The 21,446-nt window shown below is 35.7% G+C and overlaps 3 protein-coding genes across 3 annotated transcripts in view; 2 read left to right on the forward strand and 1 right to left on the reverse strand.

Annotated features, from left to right (window-relative positions):
* Positions 1–21: 21 nt before the first annotated feature.
* lin7b (lin-7 homolog B (C. elegans)) lies at positions 22–3,791 on the forward strand. The gene is made up of 6 exons (XM_065277724.2): positions 22–256; positions 917–1,035; positions 2,482–2,553; positions 2,641–2,850; positions 2,931–3,094; positions 3,235–3,791. The coding sequence occupies exons 1-6, from the start codon at positions 181–183 to the stop codon at positions 3,254–3,256; spliced, it is 663 nt and encodes a 220-aa protein (XP_065133796.1). The 5' UTR covers positions 22–180; the 3' UTR covers positions 3,257–3,791.
* Positions 3,792–4,407: 616 nt separating this feature from the next.
* Positions 4,408–21,446, forward strand: part of saxo3 (stabilizer of axonemal microtubules 3) — a 29,626-nt gene continuing 12,587 nt past the window's right edge. The window contains exon 1 of the mRNA XM_065274025.2: positions 4,408–5,034. Within this exon, the coding sequence (XP_065130097.2) occupies positions 4,942–5,034 (93 nt within the window). The 5' untranslated portion in view covers positions 4,408–4,941. The remainder of the gene's footprint in view (positions 5,035–21,446) is intronic.
* Positions 6,078–20,939, reverse strand: LOC141279847 (BEN domain-containing protein 6-like). The gene is made up of 8 exons (XM_073814152.1): positions 19,555–20,939; positions 14,534–14,664; positions 14,219–14,306; positions 14,068–14,126; positions 8,324–8,429; positions 7,411–7,550; positions 6,271–6,454; positions 6,078–6,184 (listed from the first exon to the last, which is right to left on the reverse strand). Exons 1-8 carry the CDS (start codon positions 19,610–19,612, stop codon positions 6,078–6,080), a joined length of 873 nt encoding a protein of 290 aa, XP_073670253.1. The 5' UTR covers positions 19,613–20,939.

Here is a 21,446-nt window from a genome sequence, read left to right on the forward strand (position 1 = left end):
GCGTCATTCAGTACGAGGCTGCCCGCTGCAAGTGGTCAGACCGAAACGGCTGGGCTGTTGCTTTTATAGCTGCGTATTACGGGTTTTTACAATCTGTTCATGCAACAAATAGTTCATAGTTCTCCATATTGATCATATTAGTAAGTAGCGTTGAGAACCGTGTAGCAGCAAACGATCTAAATGATGTCATCGTATTACCATACGGGGAAAGATGTGGACATGGCGGCGATGACAGAACCGCTCTGCTTAGAAAGAGGTAATTTGTCTAGCTTTGTGTCTTACATCCCAAAACGGGAATCAAAAGAGAAATATCATGGCGGATGGTTTTATTGATGAAGTAAGGGATGCACTTGTTTTTTTTTATACATCCGTGGATCTGGTCTGTCCATATTGAATGGATGAATGTCACCTAGGGGGCGCTGCCACGTTTATTTGTATTATATTGCATTAAGACACTCTTTGTTTGATTGCGCAAACAATTTTTTATGTGTAAGTTATACGCTGTATAAGAGCAGTTAATAAATGTAACTTTTTTTATAAATATAACTATAAATTCTCAGTCTCCTTTTTTATGTTTTATTTCTTGAGTCTCAATGTGATTCGTGTGATGTGGCTGGCATTGTGTTAGCAGCCTAAAAGGTCATGGTGGGTTCATCACATTCTGCCATATGCGTAAATTTAAAGGATTTACCAAGCGTGTGCTTTAATAAACTCATTAAAATTAGAATGACATCTTTGAATTAGATTTGTTTCGACACAAGACTGCATTCCAGGTAATGGCAACGACATTAGTAGAGCGTGCAAAATATACTACTCAATGCCATGCAACTGCTTCACTAAGGCCTACGTTATTTTGTAATGCTCAAAAATTTAGTTTTTCTGCTTGTTTGGACATATTTTTTCTTATATTCTTTAGATGTATGCAGAGTGATAGAATTGTTGGATCGACTGCAAAGGAGTGGAGAACTTCCCCCTCCTAAACTCCAGGCTCTGCAGAGAGTATTACAAAGCAAATTCTGTGCTGCCATCAGAGAGGTAAAGCCTATTCAAACATAAGCCTATACATATAGCAATGTGGATAAACAAAACAGCTTGGCGTTTACTGATCAAATGATATAATAATGGTTTGCAGTGTTGTATTAATGTGATCTCCAGGCAACACACAAACTCATACAAATGATAATGTTGAATAGGGATGCACCGATAAGATTTTTTTGGGCCGATACCGATTTAAACAGACAACTTCTGGCCGATGCCGATACATATATTAAACAGTTGTATACAATACTATACAGCTGGTCTATAAGCTAGTTTATTTCTGCATCAAATTATTTTCACTGAACATGGATTGGATCTAATTAACATTTAACTGACCAACATAATAAGAGAGGCACAAATTAAGCTAAAACTAATATAATAAGACAGCATGACAACCTTAAAAGGTGGTTTTTGCTATTCAGCATTTATTTTATAAACAACATTAACAAATTTTTTTGCATATAATGGAATTCTTTATGCAATTAATTAATAAACAATCGGTATCGGCCTTTCTCGTGCTATTGCCGATATGCCGATGGTTTCAAATTCATCAAAAATCGGCCGATAAATATCGGCGGCCGATACATCGGTGCATCACTAATGTTGAACGCACTAGTTGCTTTGCCAAATCTGGACGTTATCTGATTCGGTGCTTTGTTTTGATATTGTCAGGTACTGCAAATAATTTTGATTTCAAAAACTAATCTTTTCCTTTTGCTGATTTCGCAGAACACAAATAAAAAGTAAATAGCCAGATATAGACACGTGTGGAAATGCAAAGATGCAACCATTAATCCCTCTTCGCCCATGTATGATTGCTTAATGACAAAGCTGTGCTCCACTGAATGACTCACTTTTCCATCTCCCTGAGAAACATTTCACGGCAGCCCACATACTGAACTTATTGACTTGTGATTGATGAGTTTCAAGGGCAGAAATGTAGTCTCTTCACTTATGCACAAAAATGAAATAGATATTGAACACTATTGAGTCTTTACTAATGTTCTTTAGATGTCCTTTTATTTGTTTTAGTGAGATTTATTGTTATTAAAAGAAAAAGTTTAATCTCCCTTCGTCTTTACCCACCCTACTGGAAACACTACAATAACTTTCATTATTACACGGCTCTCTGAAATACTTGATTCTGATTGGTCAATCATGGTATGGTGTAGTTATTTATTCTGTAAAGAGTTAATGTGTTTTATACCTTATTTATAGCAACAATAACAAGCATATTTAATTGTACACAAATGCCTGATTTAATAAGGTATGTACTAAAGTAAAAGTAAAATTTACTGTATGTAATGAACTGTAAAGCAGTATGACATAAAATAATGTTTATTAATATTATTAATGCAAGTTATTATAAAGTGTTTCAAACCTATACACAACTAATGTTCCCACATCATGTAGCTGAAGTTTCATTGCTTTTCTTTAATTTAGGTGTACGAGCAACTTTATGACACATTGGACATTGTAGGTGGGCCAGATGTGCGAGCACAAGCCACTGCCAAGGTAAGATTTTCACAACCTGCCATGACAAACACTCAAGCCGGAAGCAGACAACTATTTCATTTCACACAACTTCGTTTTTTATCCCAGGCCACAGTAGCAGCATTCGCAGCCAGTGAGGGCCACGCGCACCCAAGAGTGGTGGAACTCCCTAAGACCGATGAGGGACTTGGTTTCAATATCATGGGGGGAAAAGAACAAAACTCTCCCATCTACATCTCCAGAGTCATCCCAGGTGGCGTTGCTGACCGGCAAGGAGGTCTGAAGAGGGGAGATCAGCTGCTGTCTGTTAATGGAGTGGTATGTCTTTGTTTTGGATTTTATAATTTAGCTTTGTAACATTTCCTCTTTAATATCTCCTTTATTGTGTCTTTGTGTAGAGTGTAGAGGGAGAGCATCACGAGAAAGCCGTTGAGCTGCTAAAGGCAGCACAGGGTTCAGTAAAGCTAGTGGTGCGTTACACCCCTAAAGTCCTTGAGGAGATGGAAGCCAGGTTTGAGAAGATGAGAAGTGCCAGGAGACGACAGCAACATACCAGCTACTCGTGAGTATTTTTGATGAAATATTTCTCTTGTGGTCTCTCCTTTATCCTCTGTTTTTTCTATATCTAATCTCTTTATCTTGAAGTGCTAGCTGCTTGCATAGTTTGAGGGCCACTTTTTGACATTTTTTTCTTCTATGCAGGTCTTTGGAGTCCAGGGGTTAACCAATCTTACCTGCAGACTGGTCTGCTGATCCATTCTCCCAACTTTTCTGCTCCTGTAGGATGACAGAAGACCCAGAGGAGATCTGTGTAGACTACCCTTAGATATGTTATTTATTTGTTAGTGGAATGATCTGGAAAATGTAGACCTCAAATATATTATTTTCCCTGGTTGTGTGCAGGGAAAGTCTGCATTGTGCATCTGGTCCGTCTGAGTCAAAATTTCTGTATTATTCTTATGTGGAACCTGCACCCTGTGATATGCTGGGAGATGGGGGTATTATGTGTCTGTGAGCACAGAAGAGAGCTATGTAGGTTGTTATCTTTTATTGTAGGATGTTGTTATTGAACTAATTGGCATGGTGGTTCCTGCTTAGACCATTGTTTATTCATTCACTCTTTTTTTGAATTTGTGTTGAATCTATGCATCCTGTTTATTTAAGTATTCATTTGTTGTATGCTATTTGTGAATTATGTCAAGAGTACAGAAACACTGTTAATGCAAACTTAACAGAATTGCTCTGTACTTAAAGGGATAGTTCACCCAAAAATTAAAATTCTGTCATCATGTACTCACTCTCATGTTATTACAAACCTGTATAAATGTCTTTGTTCTAATGAACACAAAGAAAGATATTTTGATACATGTTTGTAACCAAACCATTTGGTGGACCCCAGTATTCTTTTTACTACTATGGAAGTCAGTGGGGTACACGAACGGTTTGTTTACAAACATTTCTCAAAATATTTTCCTTTGTGTTCATCAGAACAAAGACATTTTTTCGGGTTTGTAATAACATGAGAGTGAGTAAATGATGACAGAATTTTCATTTTTGGGTGAACTATCCCTTTAACACACCATGCTTAATTAGGTTGTATGAATGTTGTCATAAAAGTGGGTTAGTATGAGTGACTGTGTTCTGCCAGTCATAGTTACTGTGTTCAATGCTTTCATTTTTGCTTTTTAATTTATGTATTTATTCATATATTAAAACCAACTATTTCATGTAATATTGTGTCAAGTTAATGAATGGGGACTGTTAATAAAAAAATGTTTTTGTGTAATATGTGCTATCCCTTACAATAAATTAACCATGGTTTTACTACAGTTAAAACCAAATAATCATGGTTACTGTAGTAAAATCCTATGGTAAAACTATGGTAACCTCAAAATAGCCATGGTTTTGACAACCATGATTTTCAAAAACCATAGTTAAACCATGATTAGTGTAGAACCAGGGTTCTGCTATATTAATCAATACACCAAAAAACATGGTTACTACACTTTTACCACAATAAAACCATGGTTAATTTAATTTACGTAAGGGAGATTAAAGAATTTTTTTCTAAAAGTTTTTTACAGTGCTTGAAAGCTAAGAGCGATTGTTGCACATAAATAATTACAATTTAAAAAAGAAATTGTTGCTAACTGCTGCTCTAAAATATTTAAAGCTGTAACCCTTGTGTTTGTTGTGACGTTGTGCAGGCTCGTGCCTGTCAATATAACCTTGGAGAAGGAACGCGCTCGCGTTTCCATAGCAGCGTATAAACTAGGAAGACTTTCTAGGCCACATTTTCTATCTATTACTAAACAGAGTCCTGACAGTAATACTTTAGTATGTCCACTGATTAATTTGCCGTCGTACAGAGGTCCTATTGTTTTGGTCCCATTGGTTTTTCGACTAAAGATGAGTGAACAGGAACGAAAACTAGGACGAACGAGCACAAACATTGGACATGTATATACCCCACCTCTGCCGTTTAATTTCAACACATGCAAGGTAGGCAAATGCACGTTTGGTTTACCACCTGTCGACAACAAATTACTCTGTTCTTTGTGAGTTTATTAAATACACTACGGCTTAAGAAGGAATAGTGCTGCTGTTGTTCTATGTGGTGCTGTGTAGGAAACGTGATTTAACCATGTGACCAAAAATATACAAAATAAATAATAAAATGTTACATTCTCCCAAATGAAAAAATACTATAGTGTATTATAGTAAAATTACCATAGAAAAATGTAGTAAAATTACTCTAGTAAATACTATAGTGTTTTTGAACCTTACTATAGTAAATGTACTACAGTAAACTGTATTAAAAGTACAATAGTAATTTATAGTAATCTAACTATAAATGAAGTAAATTACTCTAGTAAATACTATAGTGTTTTTGAACCTTACTATAGTAAATGTACTACAGTATTAAAAGTACAATAGTAATTTATAGTAATCTAACTATAAAAAATGAAGTAAATTACTCTAGTAAATACTATAGTGTTTTGAACCATACTGTAGTAAATGTTACTACAGTAACCATACTACAGTAAACTGTATTAAAAGTACTATAGTAATTTATAGTAAACTAACTATAGGAAATGAAGTAAAATTACTCTAGTAAATACTATAGTTTTTTTGAACCAAACTACAATAAAGATACTACAGTGAACTGTATTAAAAGTACTATAGTAATTTAAGTAAAATTACTCTAGTAAATACTATAGGGTTTTTGAACCATACTATAGTAAATGTACTACAGAAAACTGTATTAAAATACTATAGTAATTTATAGTAAACTAACTATAGGAAATGAAGTAAAATTACTCTAGCAAATACTATAGTATTTTTGAACCATTGTATACTAAGTAAACTGTATTAAAATACTATAGCAATTTATGGTAAACTTACTATAGAAAATTTGAAATTTCTCTAGTAAATACTATACTGTTTTTGTACAGCTATATAGTTGTAGCCATACAAGGCAAAATATATACCAAAGTCCATGAAATAACACCAAATAACATCTTAAGAACATTTATTACTTTTTTTCATTGCTCATTTTTGATGAAAATCTTGGCTGAATTGTTTAATTTTTGCCGAATCATTGACCTGACATTGCTTTCATGAAGAAAAGGAAATCTGGCCTTGGCAGCTCCTGAAACAACACAAACACATAACCATAATTTAATTAATTACTGGTAAAACACCATTATTTGTCTCATTTACAGTTTTGACTCTTACTTGTTATTTCCTCCAAGTCCTTCTTAGGGATGGGCGGCTTAACTGGAGTGCCTTTTGATGACTGGATCCCAGTCACTGAATGGCTTGCCATGTATTCTCTTGTATAAAGTCCATGCAGCAACTCATTCACAAATTTTTGTGGGTTGTGGGAAGTACATCTATCAATCAGTGCTTTTGTTATCACCTTAGATGAAAATAGATTATTGGAATTATTATTTAGTTCCTCTACACTTACTATCTATGTTTGCACATTATCAGACATTATACCACGGCTCTGTTGAATGCTGTATTCTGATTGGTTGAGAAATGTTCCGTGGGTATGCATTATTTTTTGATAACCGCACACCTAACTTGTCAAATGTCTTAAAAATAGGCACCAGAGCAATGTTTGTGGTAACCTCGGTATAAGCGGAATAATAATTGACGGGGTGTAACAGCATTACCACCTTGGGTGTGCATTATTTTCTTATAATTCAATGGCCGTCGTCAATTATTCCTTACAAAACACATACTTTGTGGGCAATGCGTATGCCGTACATATTGCAGTATGTATTCATGAAAGCAGAACAGGCTCACTGTGCTTTCCACATATGATATGTTTGCAGTGTAAAACTGATTTGTGCTTGTATACCAAACATTTATTTGTCACTACATTTAAAAATTATCCAATTCATTACTTTTGTATAGATTTTTATATAGGTGGCTCAAGCAAGTGACAAAAAACTTAAACATAGGCTATAGACCATTTCAAAAGATGTAAATAACACTGGTCCAGAAGCACTTCCTGTTTCAGCTTTTTAACACTAGATAAACGTTGGGATAAAATACAAACAACAGAACATATAGAACTGAATCAAAAAGTTAAACAATAATCTTAAAGATAATAATATATGTGAAATAAAAAAACAGCCACATACTAATACAGGAAGTGTTTCTAGGCCAGTGTTGTTTACCGTACATCTTTTGAAATGGTCTATATATGTAATATATAAAAGAATGCAGGATGATCTCTTTACATATGAACACTCTTGCTTGTTAACATGGACAAGGAAAAAAGGTTTAAGCCACATACGCACTGCAAATGAAGTATGTGTGAGTTAGGCCTAAGGCTTGAAAGATAAAAGGTATGTTTGCCCATACTGGTTCAGGATCAGGTCCAGTGTCTGTTGATGTAGAAAAACTTGGAGCCTCAGTAGTTGTCTTGGCTGTAGTGGGACCAGCTAGCACAGATAGTTCTGATTGAAGAAGACTCTCCAGCTTTTGCACAATGCCTGGTAACACTATTTGAAACAAAAGCAAAATTACTGAGGAGAATACTGGTTCAGTCCGGTCTGGACTGTTGTTTATTAACATAAAATACATAGTTGGTACTCTTACAGCTAAAAAAAGAGCTTTGGTCCTTTTAAAATGTTAAAAGAAGCACAAATGTCCTATGTTTACCTGCATGCCTCCAGCAATTGAATAACTCATATTATACAGCTCAAAAAACCTAATAAATGTAGTCTGAAGGAGGCACCCTTCAAACCTGAGCTGGATTAATTTGCTCATGAACTACCTGTTGATAACTGCAGAAGTCTTATTGAGAGCCAATTCGTATTGAAGTTGTTGTAGTATGCTTGTATGAGTTGGAAGAGAGTTGTGAAAAGTTGGAAATTAAATGGGACACTGAGTGATTGACATGGAGAATTTTAATTCAGTAAAGCTACTTTAATATGAAACCAAATTATGTTTTTTTATTTAAATTTTTTTATCCCAACAATTATAAATTAAAATTTAAAAGACGAGGACAAATCAATTTAAAACAAATAATGATGTGCACGGATAAATCATTAACAATAAACATAAAACAACAAAAATTGTCCATTTTGATCTTAATGGTGACTTTGATTTATAAACAAATGATAGATGGCAATTACTTACATCTGAAAGTTATTGCAGAAAAAATTGTGGGTTATTTTTCGCGTTGAGGCAAATTATTACATGTCTATAAACTAAAATTCTATAAGACAAACTTAAAGGATTTTGACATGACGAAAATGTGATAAGCATTTACTTTTCAATGTTTTTAGCTTGTCTCTCAAGTCCATATTTTCAATCAGCAGCTTTCTGTTCTCCTCCTGGAGACGAACACAGTGCTCACAGGTGACAGGAGGACTCCACTAGAAAATAAAAATGCAATATGCATACATAAAAGGGTTGGTTCACCCCAAAATTTTATTTCTGTCATTAATTACTGTCGTTTAACACCTGTAAGACCTTGTGTTCATCTTCTGAACACAAATTAAGATATTTTTGATGAAATCCGAGTTCTTTTATCCTCAATTGGACGCACAAAATTACCATTATTCAGTGTCCGGAAAAGTAGTACAACATCAGTAAAATAGTCAACGTTACTACAGTGGGTCAATGTTAAAGGACAAGTTCGGCATTTTAGACTTAAAGCCCTGTTTTCAGATTGTTTATGGTGAAATAGAATGGTTTTGACTGAAATTTCGAAATTTGCGGGTGCCCTGAGAATTTTCGCGTGTTTGTGTTTCAGCTCAGACCTCTACAATGGGTTTAATGGTGCACTGGAACAATCCTTCCTAAAATGCATTAAACTTTCGTTTACAAAGACGTGAAACTCACCGAGTGGTCAGGGGTGTTCACTGATATGCTCACACAAAAATTGCTGCAAAAGATGCTTTCCAACAGCTGTTTTAGCATTCGGTGTTAACTTGTGGACCTATTTTTCCAAACGCCTCACACCCGTACATTCTTCCGCTTAGAGCTTGAATAATAGACACTCCAGCCCAGGTGGTGGCGCTAATCCGCCTTTGCCAATTGCAAGAATAGAAACAAAGTTCCCGGCGCGGAGTAATACCGTACCTCACAGGACATCTAATACAAGTCCATGGAGCTGGTAAAAACTACGATAAAACCTGTTGGAATGCGTCTTTTGGAGCGATTTTTGTGTGAGCATACCAGTGAACACCCCTGACCACTCGGTGAGTTTCACGTCTTTGTAAACGAAAGTTTCATGCATTTTAGGAAGGATTGTTCCAGTGCACCATTAAACCCATTGTAGAGGTCTGAGCTGAAACACAAACACGCGAAAATTCTCAGGGCACCCGCAAATGGCGAAATTTCAGTCAAAACCATTCTATTTCACCATAAACAATCTGAAAACAGGGCTTTAAGTCTAAAATACCGAACTTGTCCTTTAATGTTGTAAAGTGACGAGAATAATTTTTTGTGAACAAAAACAAAACAAAAATATCAACTCTAGCTTTTTCAACAAATTTGTCTCTCCCCTGCCATTCTCATATGCTATTTACATTTCCGTGTTTATGTCCGAACAGATGCGTGAGTGTGATGCTGAAGCAGGAGCCGGCCAACAATGAGTCTGCATTCTGACAAAGAACCTAAAAGAACTGCAATGAAAATAGGATATGAGAATGATAGGAAAAAGACAAATTTGTTGAATAGTTAAGTCGTTATTTTGGTTTTGTTATGTCATAAAATTTTAACCATGTTTTTACAAATTTTCTGGACACTGAATGGAGGATAAAAAAAACCTTTGTGTTCCAAAGATGAATAAAAGGTCTTACGGGTATGGAACGACATGAGGGTAAGTAACAAATAATAGATATATAAGAACACTTTTCTGTAGAAAGACAAACATAAATAGTGATGAAAGCAACATATTAAATGTCATGGATGTATATTTATGGAGTAAGTAGTGGGGGTCAAATTGACATTTTTCACCTGTGATCTATTTTAAACACCATAGGTTGGATTTCCCAATAACGTGTGCGCTACGAAAACTCTAAAGGTATACCTTAATTGAAGATAGAACTTTCTTGGTGTGTTCACCTAACTTTACCTTAAGGTATATCTTTTTAAAGTGTGATGTTACCAGGTGCTTTCCATGGCAGTGGTGCTGAATTGGTTGATATTGATCGCTCAAGAATTTATAATTCACTCTTATGTGAGAAAGCAGTGGTTTTTAAAACATCTGCCTGTGAATATGTTTATAACTACAATATAGGTATGGTTTAAATACGAGTAATCACTTTTATCAATGTTATATATATCTTCATGTTGTCCAGCCCTACAACTTGTATAGTTTTGTCAGTGTTTCTTTAAAAACATGAAATTAGGCAGAACTTCCACATTTCCATAACTGTTTTCCATTAATGAGTTGTTCTGCAGCAAACTGTACCAAACTATTCTGCGCGAGTGTGAGCAGGGCCTTGATAGCGCAACTCCACTTTATAGGTACAGTCGGCATCTAGTCATAGTTGGGGGCATGGTTGGCGTGGGGGAAAGCACTGCGAACATCATGTGTATTTGAATGACAAAAATGTCATATTGCAAGTCATTGACGCCTGCCGCCCGGCAACGGTACATTGCAAAATTAACTGAAATAGCTTATTATTGCCCTTATTTAATTAAAAACTGGGTCATTGACCCAACCAGATGCCCGGAGGTTTCGTTTCAAGACATATTTTGTTATCTGGTTCTCCAGGTCATCAACGTAGCTGCGGTAACAGCCAACTCAATAACTTTAGTATATGTTGCATACTACAAGCACAACTCCATAAAACCTTGTGACTTACCAATTGTACGTATGCTTCACTCCAAACTAACTTGTAAAACAATGATCAGTAGTACGAAGTTAGGACGTTAGTGGACCATATGGTGATGTAGTGATTTGGTACTGTAACGAAATGACCTTCCTAGGACATAACAGTTACGTTGCCAGCTGGTAAGACATGAAATTACTAAAAATGACCAATAAATTACGTAACTAGAACGTTGTGTGTTAGCTTGGAATATGAGTTTAACACCCACTACTATATCATACAGGGATCTACTCCTCACACCTTATTTCTTGTAGCCTTTCTGGTCCTGAATGTTTTTTAGGAGGGATATAGAACTTCAATTTATAATTTGTTAGTTTATTGGAGGTACAGAAAACGACACAGCAACTCTTCTGCATGCCTGTCCATGTATTTCAATTGGCGCAAATGCAATGTTTTACCCCACGGGCTAAATTCACATCATGCTACGGGGCGTTCCCGTGGGCGTTCCTAGATCATCCAACTGTATCTATGCTCACTACTGCTCAGATTCAGGTCCCAAATCAACACAAGATGTCAGCGCCATATTTGGACACTGGTGGCTTCACTTTTCTACAATTGAAGAGTGGAGGTGCTTTGTCCATTATGTTTTAAAGTCTTTGCAAAAAACACTAATGATTTTTTTTAAACTGTCAACGTTGACATATATTTTGCAAAAACAAAGATGGCTAATGCCGAGTTCAGACTGCACGATTTTAGCCCAGATTTTGACTCACCGACAGGTTTTGAGAAATCGCCGACAAATGCCCAAATCACAGGCAAATCGATGCTCGTGCATGCGAGTGACAGTCACGCAGTGTGAATTATCAAGAACGCGATCTGAGAGAATCTCTGGACCAGTCGGCGATTCAAAATCATGCCGTGTGAAATGTGTTTTGACTGACAATAACATCGGCAATGACCTACAGCCAATGAGAGAGCAACATACAGGACAGTTGGAAGTTCAGGGAGGAGTTATGAAGTTACAGCCCATAATATCAAGCATGGATTTGGTTAACAAAGGGGCTTCTTTTCTTTTATCTTTGCTACAAATGAGCGCACATGCAGTTTGTATTGCAAGCTTCTTGCGGGCTACCATTTTTAATAATAATGATAATAATCCGCAGTGTTACATGAGAACTCTGGTCTCGCGCGCGCGACCTCACGTTGTTTCCTTGTCACTTCTCGCGTGCGTTTGGCTGTGAGACGTAGTTTGCGGACCGGGACAAAGTTGTCAGCGATTCTTCCTATGGTAAAGTCATCCCGTGTGAAAACCCCTGTCGCCGATCCGTTGTGCAGTGTGAAAACAGCAGTGACTGAACGCTACCCCAGATAATCATGCAGTATGAAAAGATCTGTGACCCGACTACTTTGAAAATCATACAGTCTGAACTCGGCATCAATTGAATAGATTTTACTACCTACACACTACTCTACAAAAAAAATCAGAAAGATTATTATAATTTTTCCATCCTTTACAAAACAGTGGATTACTCAGTAAATATGGTATATGGATGCACCGATACCACTTTTTCCATCTTCGATCCGATTCCGATACCCGAATTCTGAGTATCGGCCGATACCTGCCGATCCGATACTACTGTATTTTTCTTGAACTATTTAGATTACACATGCGCGGACACAAACACACACACACAATGTTAAATGTATAATTGATATTATAATATAATTATATAATTTTAAATATAAAAACCAATAATTTCCACTTCACCAGTGGATTAACTCAGTTTGCAAGTAAATTACAGTGTTTCTGTGAACTTAATATCTTTAAATGTGCGATTCTTCCTTCACATGAAGCTATTAAGTGTAAGATGACTTTGATTATAGTGCATAAAAACGTTAATGGTGCTTTTAAAACTTTGTCGTTTAAATCGCTTGTCAGTTACAACCATGAGTAACGCGCAGTATCGGAATTGGATCGGTCCTGTTAGTCCGATATCCGATCCAGCAAAAAATGCCGGATCGGGCCCGATACCGATCCAGAATATCGGATCGGTGCATCCCTAAAATATACATATGAATGAATACATGAGTATGGAAATTGACATTTCATATTTTGGCTTTTATACCTATTCGTGTTTGTCTTTCTGCAGAAAACAAATTGAGCTGAGGAAGTTTCTGAAATTTGGTTGATTTGACACAAAATTACTCTGTAGTAAAGAGTTAGTTCTTAGAAAAGTAAATTAATGCTAAATTTCCTTGTTGAATTGCACTAATTGAAATGCTTTACATTAACTGTACTTCCATTTTGATGCATTGCATTTTTAAGGCTTGTATTTTTATGTGCCGAAATTCAACATGGTTTTATATTTAAGCTGTGTATTTTTCAATTCAAAATATTTCACACACATTTTCATTATTAAATAGTTAATATTTACCTTTCAGATTTCACTTCCAAAATATAAATTTTGTTTAAAATACAACCTATAAAATTTGACTAGCAATTTGGCATTAATTTACTTCATAGTTTCATAATTGCCCCATGATTTACTCACATTCAAGCCATCCTAGGTGTATATGATTTTCTTCTTTCTGATGAACACAATCATAGATATAATTGTTGTGAATAGAAAGAATAGATTATTTTGAAAACGCCCAAAAAAGTGCAACCATTCATAACAAAAGTAATCCATACATCTTCAGGGGGTTAATAAAGTATAATAAAATCTGTAATAAAATAAATATTAAAATAAAATAATAAAGGCCTTGTAAAGTGAAGCGAGCTTTTGTGTAAGAAAAATATCCATATCCATAAACGCATGACGTAATGAAGAATACAGAAGCTCAAAGGAAAGAGCAAAACAAAACAACAGTCATGAATTAGATGTCTAAAACAAGACATTTTAAAGAGAAATGTTGGAGGATTTCGATATAAAAGAAGAGGAGATTGAGTATGTTGTCCAGCCCTATTTGTTTAACCCGCTGGAGCCGTATATATTATTTTTATAATGGAGAGATGTTCTTTTTTTAGGGTTTAAAATCTCATCCTCTATTCACTGTAATTATAAAAGCTTGGGAGATCCAGGACATTTGTCTATACAACTCCAACTCTATTCATCTGAAAAAAGAGAGCCATATACACCTAAGATGGCTTAAGGGTGAGTAAAGCTTGGGGTAATTTTCTTTTTTGGGTTAACTATCCCTTTAAGTTTTTTGGTTATTGTCAACTTACATTTGTTGGTTGGCCTTGCTCATGGCTGGTGGGATTTTTTAACTTGCCTTGAAATGTTCCTAAGGGTTAGGTTGGGTTAGGTTAGTGTAGCAGGAGTTTACATTATGGGTGTGAATTGTGGGAGGCTGCAATGCAAATACTTTAAGCATACCTTTGTTCTTGAGCTCCCTCAAAATATCCATGCTGGTGGACTGTTTTTTCTTTTTTTTCTTTTTTTCATCAATGGGCTCGGGTGTTTCCTTTAAAAACCAATTAAAAATTAGATAAACAATTAACAATCTTAATACTACCAATTAATGTACTGTTTAAGAAGGAATCAATCTATGTATTTTTCCACCATTAGTGCAAAAACTGATAAAATATTACTGAACTATTGTTTATAATCATATTTATTAATACTAAATACCAATCAAAAACATAAATGGATAAGATGAACTAAAATATCTTACTAACAAGCAAAACCTACCTCTTCCTCACTGTCTGATAAAAGTACACTTCTTCTTTTTTTTCTTTTTCCTTTTCCAGTATTCTCAGTGCTTGACATCTCTTCACCGACAATGCATTTGGCCATCTTTCCAACCAAAATTTGTCTATCATCTGCATACAGATAAGAGGAGATATTGGGAACTCGCAGGTAGCTACAGCAGTGTTTTCATTCAATCTGTCTTTTTTGCCAAGGGAGTTATAAAAAAGTAAAAAATCCCATGGCACACTTAACTTGAGCTTAAGTCAGAAATTAATAAGGTCATTATTGCTATGTTTGGTTATGATTATAAAAGCCATACATTTACATATTGTGTCTGTCTGTAGGGCGAATTTTTTTTTAATGATTAAACACCATCAAAGTTGTGAGTGTGGCTATGCGTCACATGTGAATAGGCTTGTTTGAGATAAGCAAATTCTGCGCAGAACAGATCACCGCAAGATGCACGCCGATTAGAAACAGACCCCTTAATCGTCACGGCTAGCTGGAGGCAAAACATAAGTAGGAACCCATAGCCGGCCCGGCGTGCTAAAAGTTTGAGGTTTTTACTTTAAATTGTCATCATGTTGTGTTTTTGGCTGCCAGAATAGAAGGAACAGCACTTTCCTTCACAGAAATCAAGACGACAATTCAGGTTGATTGCAATACGGAGTACAGACTGGACGAAGACGATCATAAATAATGCTCGTGTTTGCAGTGCACACTTCATATAAGGTAAAATAATATATGCATCTACTGGTGTGTTGGTTTTATCTAGTACAAATCAGCAAGTTTCTGTTTTATAGGTGAAAAGTCGCCAACCGCGCTATTGTTTAGCTTAAATGTTAAACAAACATACAGCGATAGATGTGTGTGCCATCCTTTAAATTGTCTTTTAAAATATTCCACATTGATAATCATAGTTAGCCCAGCGATAGGTTACATTAGACAATAAGCCTTGACAAAGTTCCCCAAACCACCCGAAAGTAATTCTAGGAAAGCCTGGTTAAAATCTCGAGAGTTAATTGACAAAAATAGCTGCCACGGTCGCGTAGAATCTATACATATTCGGACAGTTCCTAAACTTTTTCTGCATCCATGTTTAATAAATCCCCCCTAAAACATGTTAGCTTACGCTTGTCAACATTGTCTCCACGGCTCTTTCTGCCATTTTCATTGGTAATTTTTGTGAACCAATCATATTTCTTTCTGCCCTGAGAACATGTTTGTGTAACTAAAACTCCCATGTGCTTCATTTTTATAGTATACCGTCATCTAAGACACCATTTGAAGATAAACGTAGGTGTTCATGGTTGCAAGAAGCCCTCAACCGGACAGACTGGAGTGATGAAATCATCTGGAAATCTTTTAATAATTACAATAGAATAAATTAGAGAAGATATCCGGAGTTCTGTGGAATTCTGATCCCTCTATGTGTTTCTTATAGCGTTTTTATCACGTTACGTTTATAATTTATTTAGAAAGATTAAAGATTTGAATGAGTTCATAATATCAATAATATTACCATTTATTAAAGTTTTCGTATTTTTTTTCATTTTCTATTATTTCTTTTTACCTTCTATCTTAGCCTATGTCTACTTCCTGTTTGTTCTAAATTATGATGTTTACTAATAAATATATAAACAGGCCTATACAAATTAATTTGTATGTAAACATAATAGTTTTAGAACAAACACGTAGGCTGTAAATAACGAAGAAATTAAAAACAGGAAAATTATGAAATATTTAATAAATTATATTATACAGAATACATGATAGTATGCTCTTATAAGTACTTTAGCGATTCATACTGTAAAAATAATTGATTTACCAATAAAGAACAATAAATATACGTTACATACATGCACACAATTAGTAGCCAAGCCATTTAAACTTTTAATTTATTTAAAAAATAAACGTAACTTGGTGAAAACGTTATAAGAAACATTACACTTAAGAGAAATATAGGGGAAACAGACTTCTACAGAACACCGGATCCATAAAAATCACAGTTAAACGCTAAAACACTTCATACAGCTATTGAGAAACATTCACTTTCTGCCACCAGTTGGGCTCCGCCCACAAAAACGTAATCTCTGTTTGCAAACACGCAAAAGGTCTATATGATGTCTGTGCACCTGACAGCCAGCTGTCACGACCACTGATCTATATAAATGACTGGATTGCGCATAGAACGCTTGACGTAACTGCGTGACGTGAAGCCAGCGCAGAGTTCGAGCCGCCATCTTGGTATACCCAACCGGCAGAGAGCGTCATTGACTTCCATTCAAAATCATGATCAAAATTTACCCCCTTTACAGCGTATCAGTTACACAATGTTATTTTTTTGGATATGTGTACGTTAATTTTTTGTTAATTCTGGTGTTATTTGCAATGTTTATGTTTTAATCGGGCAGGATAATGGATTTATAAAAAACCGTTAAGATGAGTGTGTCTGTTGCATTTGTTAATGACACGGGTATAAATAAAGTTTTTTTGACATTCAGCTACACTGAGACGGTCAGCGTTATTTCTCTAAATAAGTTTAGGTAACTTGTAAGTTTAGAATTTAAAACTAGCAAAGTATTGCATGCACATACGGTACAAAGCATGATTATTTATATAGATTTCAGAATGAGCACGTTTATTGTCATTAATACTAAATATGCTGCGGTCTGTCTGCTGATCTGATACTGTAATAAAGATGAATGTATAATAACTGATTAAAACGCAAAATGTACAACTTTCAGTAAATAACTATTTACATGCTTTGGACGTTTGTGTTGTAATAATGTACAGGGTTAGTTCACATATAAAAACGAAGACGAGTAAAGTGATGTTTTATCATTAAAATCTGATAACGTCCATTGATTTAATAGAACGTTTGGGTATACCAACATGGCGGCGCGGTGGCTTCACAAGTGTGACGTCATGCGCAATCCAGTCATTTATATAGATCAGTGGTCACGACAGTAAAATGCGGCACAGTGTTTGGGAAACACAAGCTAATGTGTGACGTAGATTACCGTATATGGAGTGATGGCTACAACTTAGAAGTTTTACCTAACGAAGTAACATTAGTCATGTTTTTGGTTTTATTTGTAGTAAAAGTGTGGTTACATTTATTAAGGGTAGTAAAAGATTAACACAAGACTTACCATTCATTGCTAAGATTCTGGCTGGACAGGGTATATTCTTCCGCCCTTTTGGCCAGTTAACTACATACATTTGCAAAGGGTCGTTTGGTTTTATATCGCCTTCAACCCATGAAAGCTCCCCAATTTCAACCGTACCTTCATTAGGGAAGTCAAAAAGAGCATATTTCGCGTTTGTCATCCTTTCCAACTTCTTCTGAAAGTTCCGTTTACTGAAGAGACCATGCAAACCGGCGGACTGGACTGGCGCGAGCGTGCGAAACGTCATGATCCCGCGGATTTTGGCGCGCACCGCATATCGCGAGACAGCTAAGCGCTGTTGAATGCAAGTTCTCTTCTCACGCTGCAAAAGCTGGTAATGGTTGATAACCGTTAATTTAAGTTTTCTTTTACAAAATGTCATCTGGACGACGGTACAAGCGATACCTTTCCGATTATTCTGTACCTGTTCCTAAAAGTACGAAGTGGTACAGAGAGCACAACCACAGTGTACATGACATCTCACTCACGGCTGACAAACAGATTGTTGAGGTGAGTAACCTTAAGTTATTTACATTGAAGGGTTAGTTCACACCAAAAATGAAAATAATGTAATTAATTAAGGAGTAACTAAACCCTAAACCAACTTTTTTTAGTTAATGCTTTGTAAGAATCAGGCTTTATTAGTGCTGTTCATTAGTAAGTTTTTTGACATTTGGATATGAAGTGTTTCAAAACTACAATATATGGTGTAAAAACGTCTGCCCTGTTCAGGTTGAACGGTGGCTACTGCAGTTGAATTTTCCTATTGGATGCTGGGTCCAAAAAATGCCTCGTGACGTAATCAGTTAATAAAGATAAACAGTTAATGGTGACCCAAAGATAACTGTGGTTATGTATAGCCTACCAACTACAGCAACACAGTTTATCTTTTAATTTTGTAGCAAAAATATGGCTATATAAATGGCTATCAATCTGCTAAAAACATAATTCCTACACTTTTACTATATTAAAATCACAAAAAAGATCGCCAACACGGTTATTTGTAACAGTGAAACATAACAGAAGCACACTAAATTCATATTTAATTGTATTTATAGTACACATTAAAGGAATAGTCTACTCATTTTCAATATTAAAATATGTTATTACCTTAACTAAGAACTGTTGAATCATCCCTCTATCATCTGTGTGTGTGCACGTAAGCGCTGGAGCGCGCTGCGACGCTACGATAGCATTTAGCTTAGCCCCATTCATTCAATGCTGCCATTTAGAGATAAAGTTAGAAGTGACCAAACACATCAACGTTTTTCCTATTTAAGACGAGTAGTTATACGAGCAAGTTTGGTGGTACAAAATAAAACATAGCGCTTTTCTAAGCGGATTTAAAAGAGTAACTATATTTTATGGCGTAATAGCACTTTTGGGAGTACTTCGACTTGGCGCAGTAACACCCTCCCTCTCCCATTATGAGAGTGAGAAGGGGAGCGGACTTTTCAGGCGAGTCGAAGTACTCCCAAAAGTGCTATTACGCCATAAAATATAGTTCCTCTTTTAAATCCGCTTAGAAAAGCGCTACGTTTTATTTTGTACCACCAAACTTGCTCGTATAACTACTCGTCTTAAATAGGAAAAACGTTGATGTGTTTGGTCACTTCTAACTTTATCTCTAAATGGCAGCATTGAATGAATGGGGCTAAGCTAAATGCTATTGTAGCGTCGCAGCGCGCTCCAGCGCTTACGTGCACACACACAGATGATAGAGGGATGATTCAACAGTTCTTAGTTAAGGTAATAACATATTTTAATATTGAAAATGAGTAGACTATTCCTTTAAATGTTAATATAATTATACATGATTTTCTAGGATACATCACCCATATTACTTACCAAACACATTGAAACACATAGCAGCATTGTGAAGCAGTGTGACTTTCTTATAAGGCATTTAGCTTGTCGCTGTTGCCCCCTAGTGTTACTCGTAATAGATAAAAAAGATAAGTGTAAAGTAGATGGCCACCAGTAATAAAATATTAAACCATAAAATCTATATTATTCACACATTATACACAACTCATTAAAATATAAAAATTTTACTAGTTATTATTAACGATAATCATTACCTACAGCAGAGTTCATAAAATATCACTGTTGACTATATTCATAAAATGTCATAAAATGTAAAGAGAAACGGTAATTTCATCGATTTACCAGCAGGTGCCATTGAAATGAATGGGCTTTAGTGCTGCGTTTGGAACTATGCGTCACTCCATGACACGTTGTTACTTCCGCATTCCATTCTTACAACGGACGTCTATGTGAGTGTCGTAACTCTCTTATTATACGACTCTGGTCCCCTCTAGCTCCGTTGGGATCTGCCCACTTTTCTTGCATTTTTCAAATATTGCCAGTGGGTGGAGTCAGGCTCTGACCAGGGGGTTAGTTACGCTTTAACCTTCATGTCGTTCCACACCCATACGACCTTTGTTCATCTTTAGAACACACATTAAGAGATTTTTGATGAAATCCAAATGATAAGTGAGGCCTGCATAGCCAGCAATAACACTCCATTTTTCAATGCCCAGAAAGCTACTAAAAACATAAAACAGTTAATGTGACTACAGTGGTTCAACTTAAAATTTGAAAGCAACAAGAATGATTTTGTGAGCCAAAAATAACAAAATAGCTACTTTATTTCACAATATCTAGTGATGCATCATGAAGCTCTGAAGCTTTAAGAATCATTTGTTACAAATCAGTGGTTCAGAGCATCAAAATCACATGATTTCAGTAAACGACACTTTGTTACGTCTTAAAGGATTAGTTCACTTCTGAATGGAAAAATTACTTATAATTTACACCCCCCCCCCATGTCATCCAAGATGTTCATGACTTTCTTTCTTCAGTCAAAGAGAAATTAAGGTTTTTGATGAAAACATTTCAGGATTTTACTTCAGTGAAAGTAAAAATTACAGTTTCAGCGCAGCTTCAAAGAGCTTCAAACGATCCCAGATGAGGAATAAAGGTCTTATTTTATAGGATCTCTCCTACTCTACTGGAACGAATGCAGTGCCAGTTACGTTTTTTCCATATTTTGGCACACAAAAAGTAATATCATTGTTTTTGGCAAAAATATCTTAATTTGTGTTCTAAAGATGAACAAAGATCTTATGGGTATGGGTGAACTAACCCTTTAACAATATGTCAAGGTAAAAATAATCTGGCTTAATTAATTAATTTTGTTTCCACAGGGAGACGGGACAGATGGACAAAGTTTCCAAGTAAGCTCACTGAAACTTATTTGTTCCATTAATTGCTATTAGTCAACAAACATTACAGTCCAGGGCTCAACATAAAGGACTGCCCGGTGGCCCAGGACAAGCGTGAGAGACGTTCGGGCCAGTAAAAAGTATTGTCACTTGCCCGATCGGGCCAGTGCTTCACCCTCAGTCACTAAAATATATTTTCATCAATGTATATTATTTAACATCTGGGAAGCAGACATTTACTTGGGTAAAACACGACGAAAGAAACGATGCAATATTTTGCAAAATTTAATGTCAGTTTACAGGTAAAGCAGAAAAGTTGGGAACCTTTTTTAGTTGGAACATGTTTGTTGTATATGTGTACAATTATATTTTACTTGAATCATTATTTTAAAAAATGTGACACGGACATTTTTTTACCGGGGCCAGTGAAAATCTGACCGGGCCAGTATAAGAAAATATTTGCGTTGAGCCCTGCAGTCTTTAATACCATGCATCAGTTGAAGAGGTTAATTC

The sequence above is a fragment of the Paramisgurnus dabryanus genome, chromosome 3 (genome assembly GCF_030506205.2).
Source record: "Paramisgurnus dabryanus chromosome 3, PD_genome_1.1, whole genome shotgun sequence".
Classification (NCBI taxonomy): Eukaryota; Metazoa; Chordata; class Actinopteri; order Cypriniformes; family Cobitidae; genus Paramisgurnus; species Paramisgurnus dabryanus.

Coding starts and splice junctions, on each gene's coding strand:
- LOC141279847 (XM_073814152.1), bottom strand. CDS start 19,612: ATGCCTTATAAGAAAGTCACACTGCTTCACAATGCTGCTATGTGTTTC. Junction 14,127..14,218: donor GAGGGAGCTCAAGAACAAAG/GTATGCTTAAAG, acceptor CCTAACCCTTAG/GAACATTTCAAGGCAAGTTA. Junction 7,551..8,323: donor CAAGCTAAAAACATTGAAAA/GTAAATGCTTAT, acceptor TGTTTCAAATAG/TGTTACCAGGCATTGTGCAA.
- lin7b (XM_065277724.2), top strand. CDS start 181: ATGATGTCATCGTATTACCATACGGGGAAAGATGTGGACATGGCGGCG. Junction 2,554..2,640: donor GAGCACAAGCCACTGCCAAG/GTAAGATTTTCA, acceptor TTTTTATCCCAG/GCCACAGTAGCAGCATTCGC. Junction 3,095..3,234: donor CAGCAACATACCAGCTACTC/GTGAGTATTTTT, acceptor TCTTCTATGCAG/GTCTTTGGAGTCCAGGGGTT.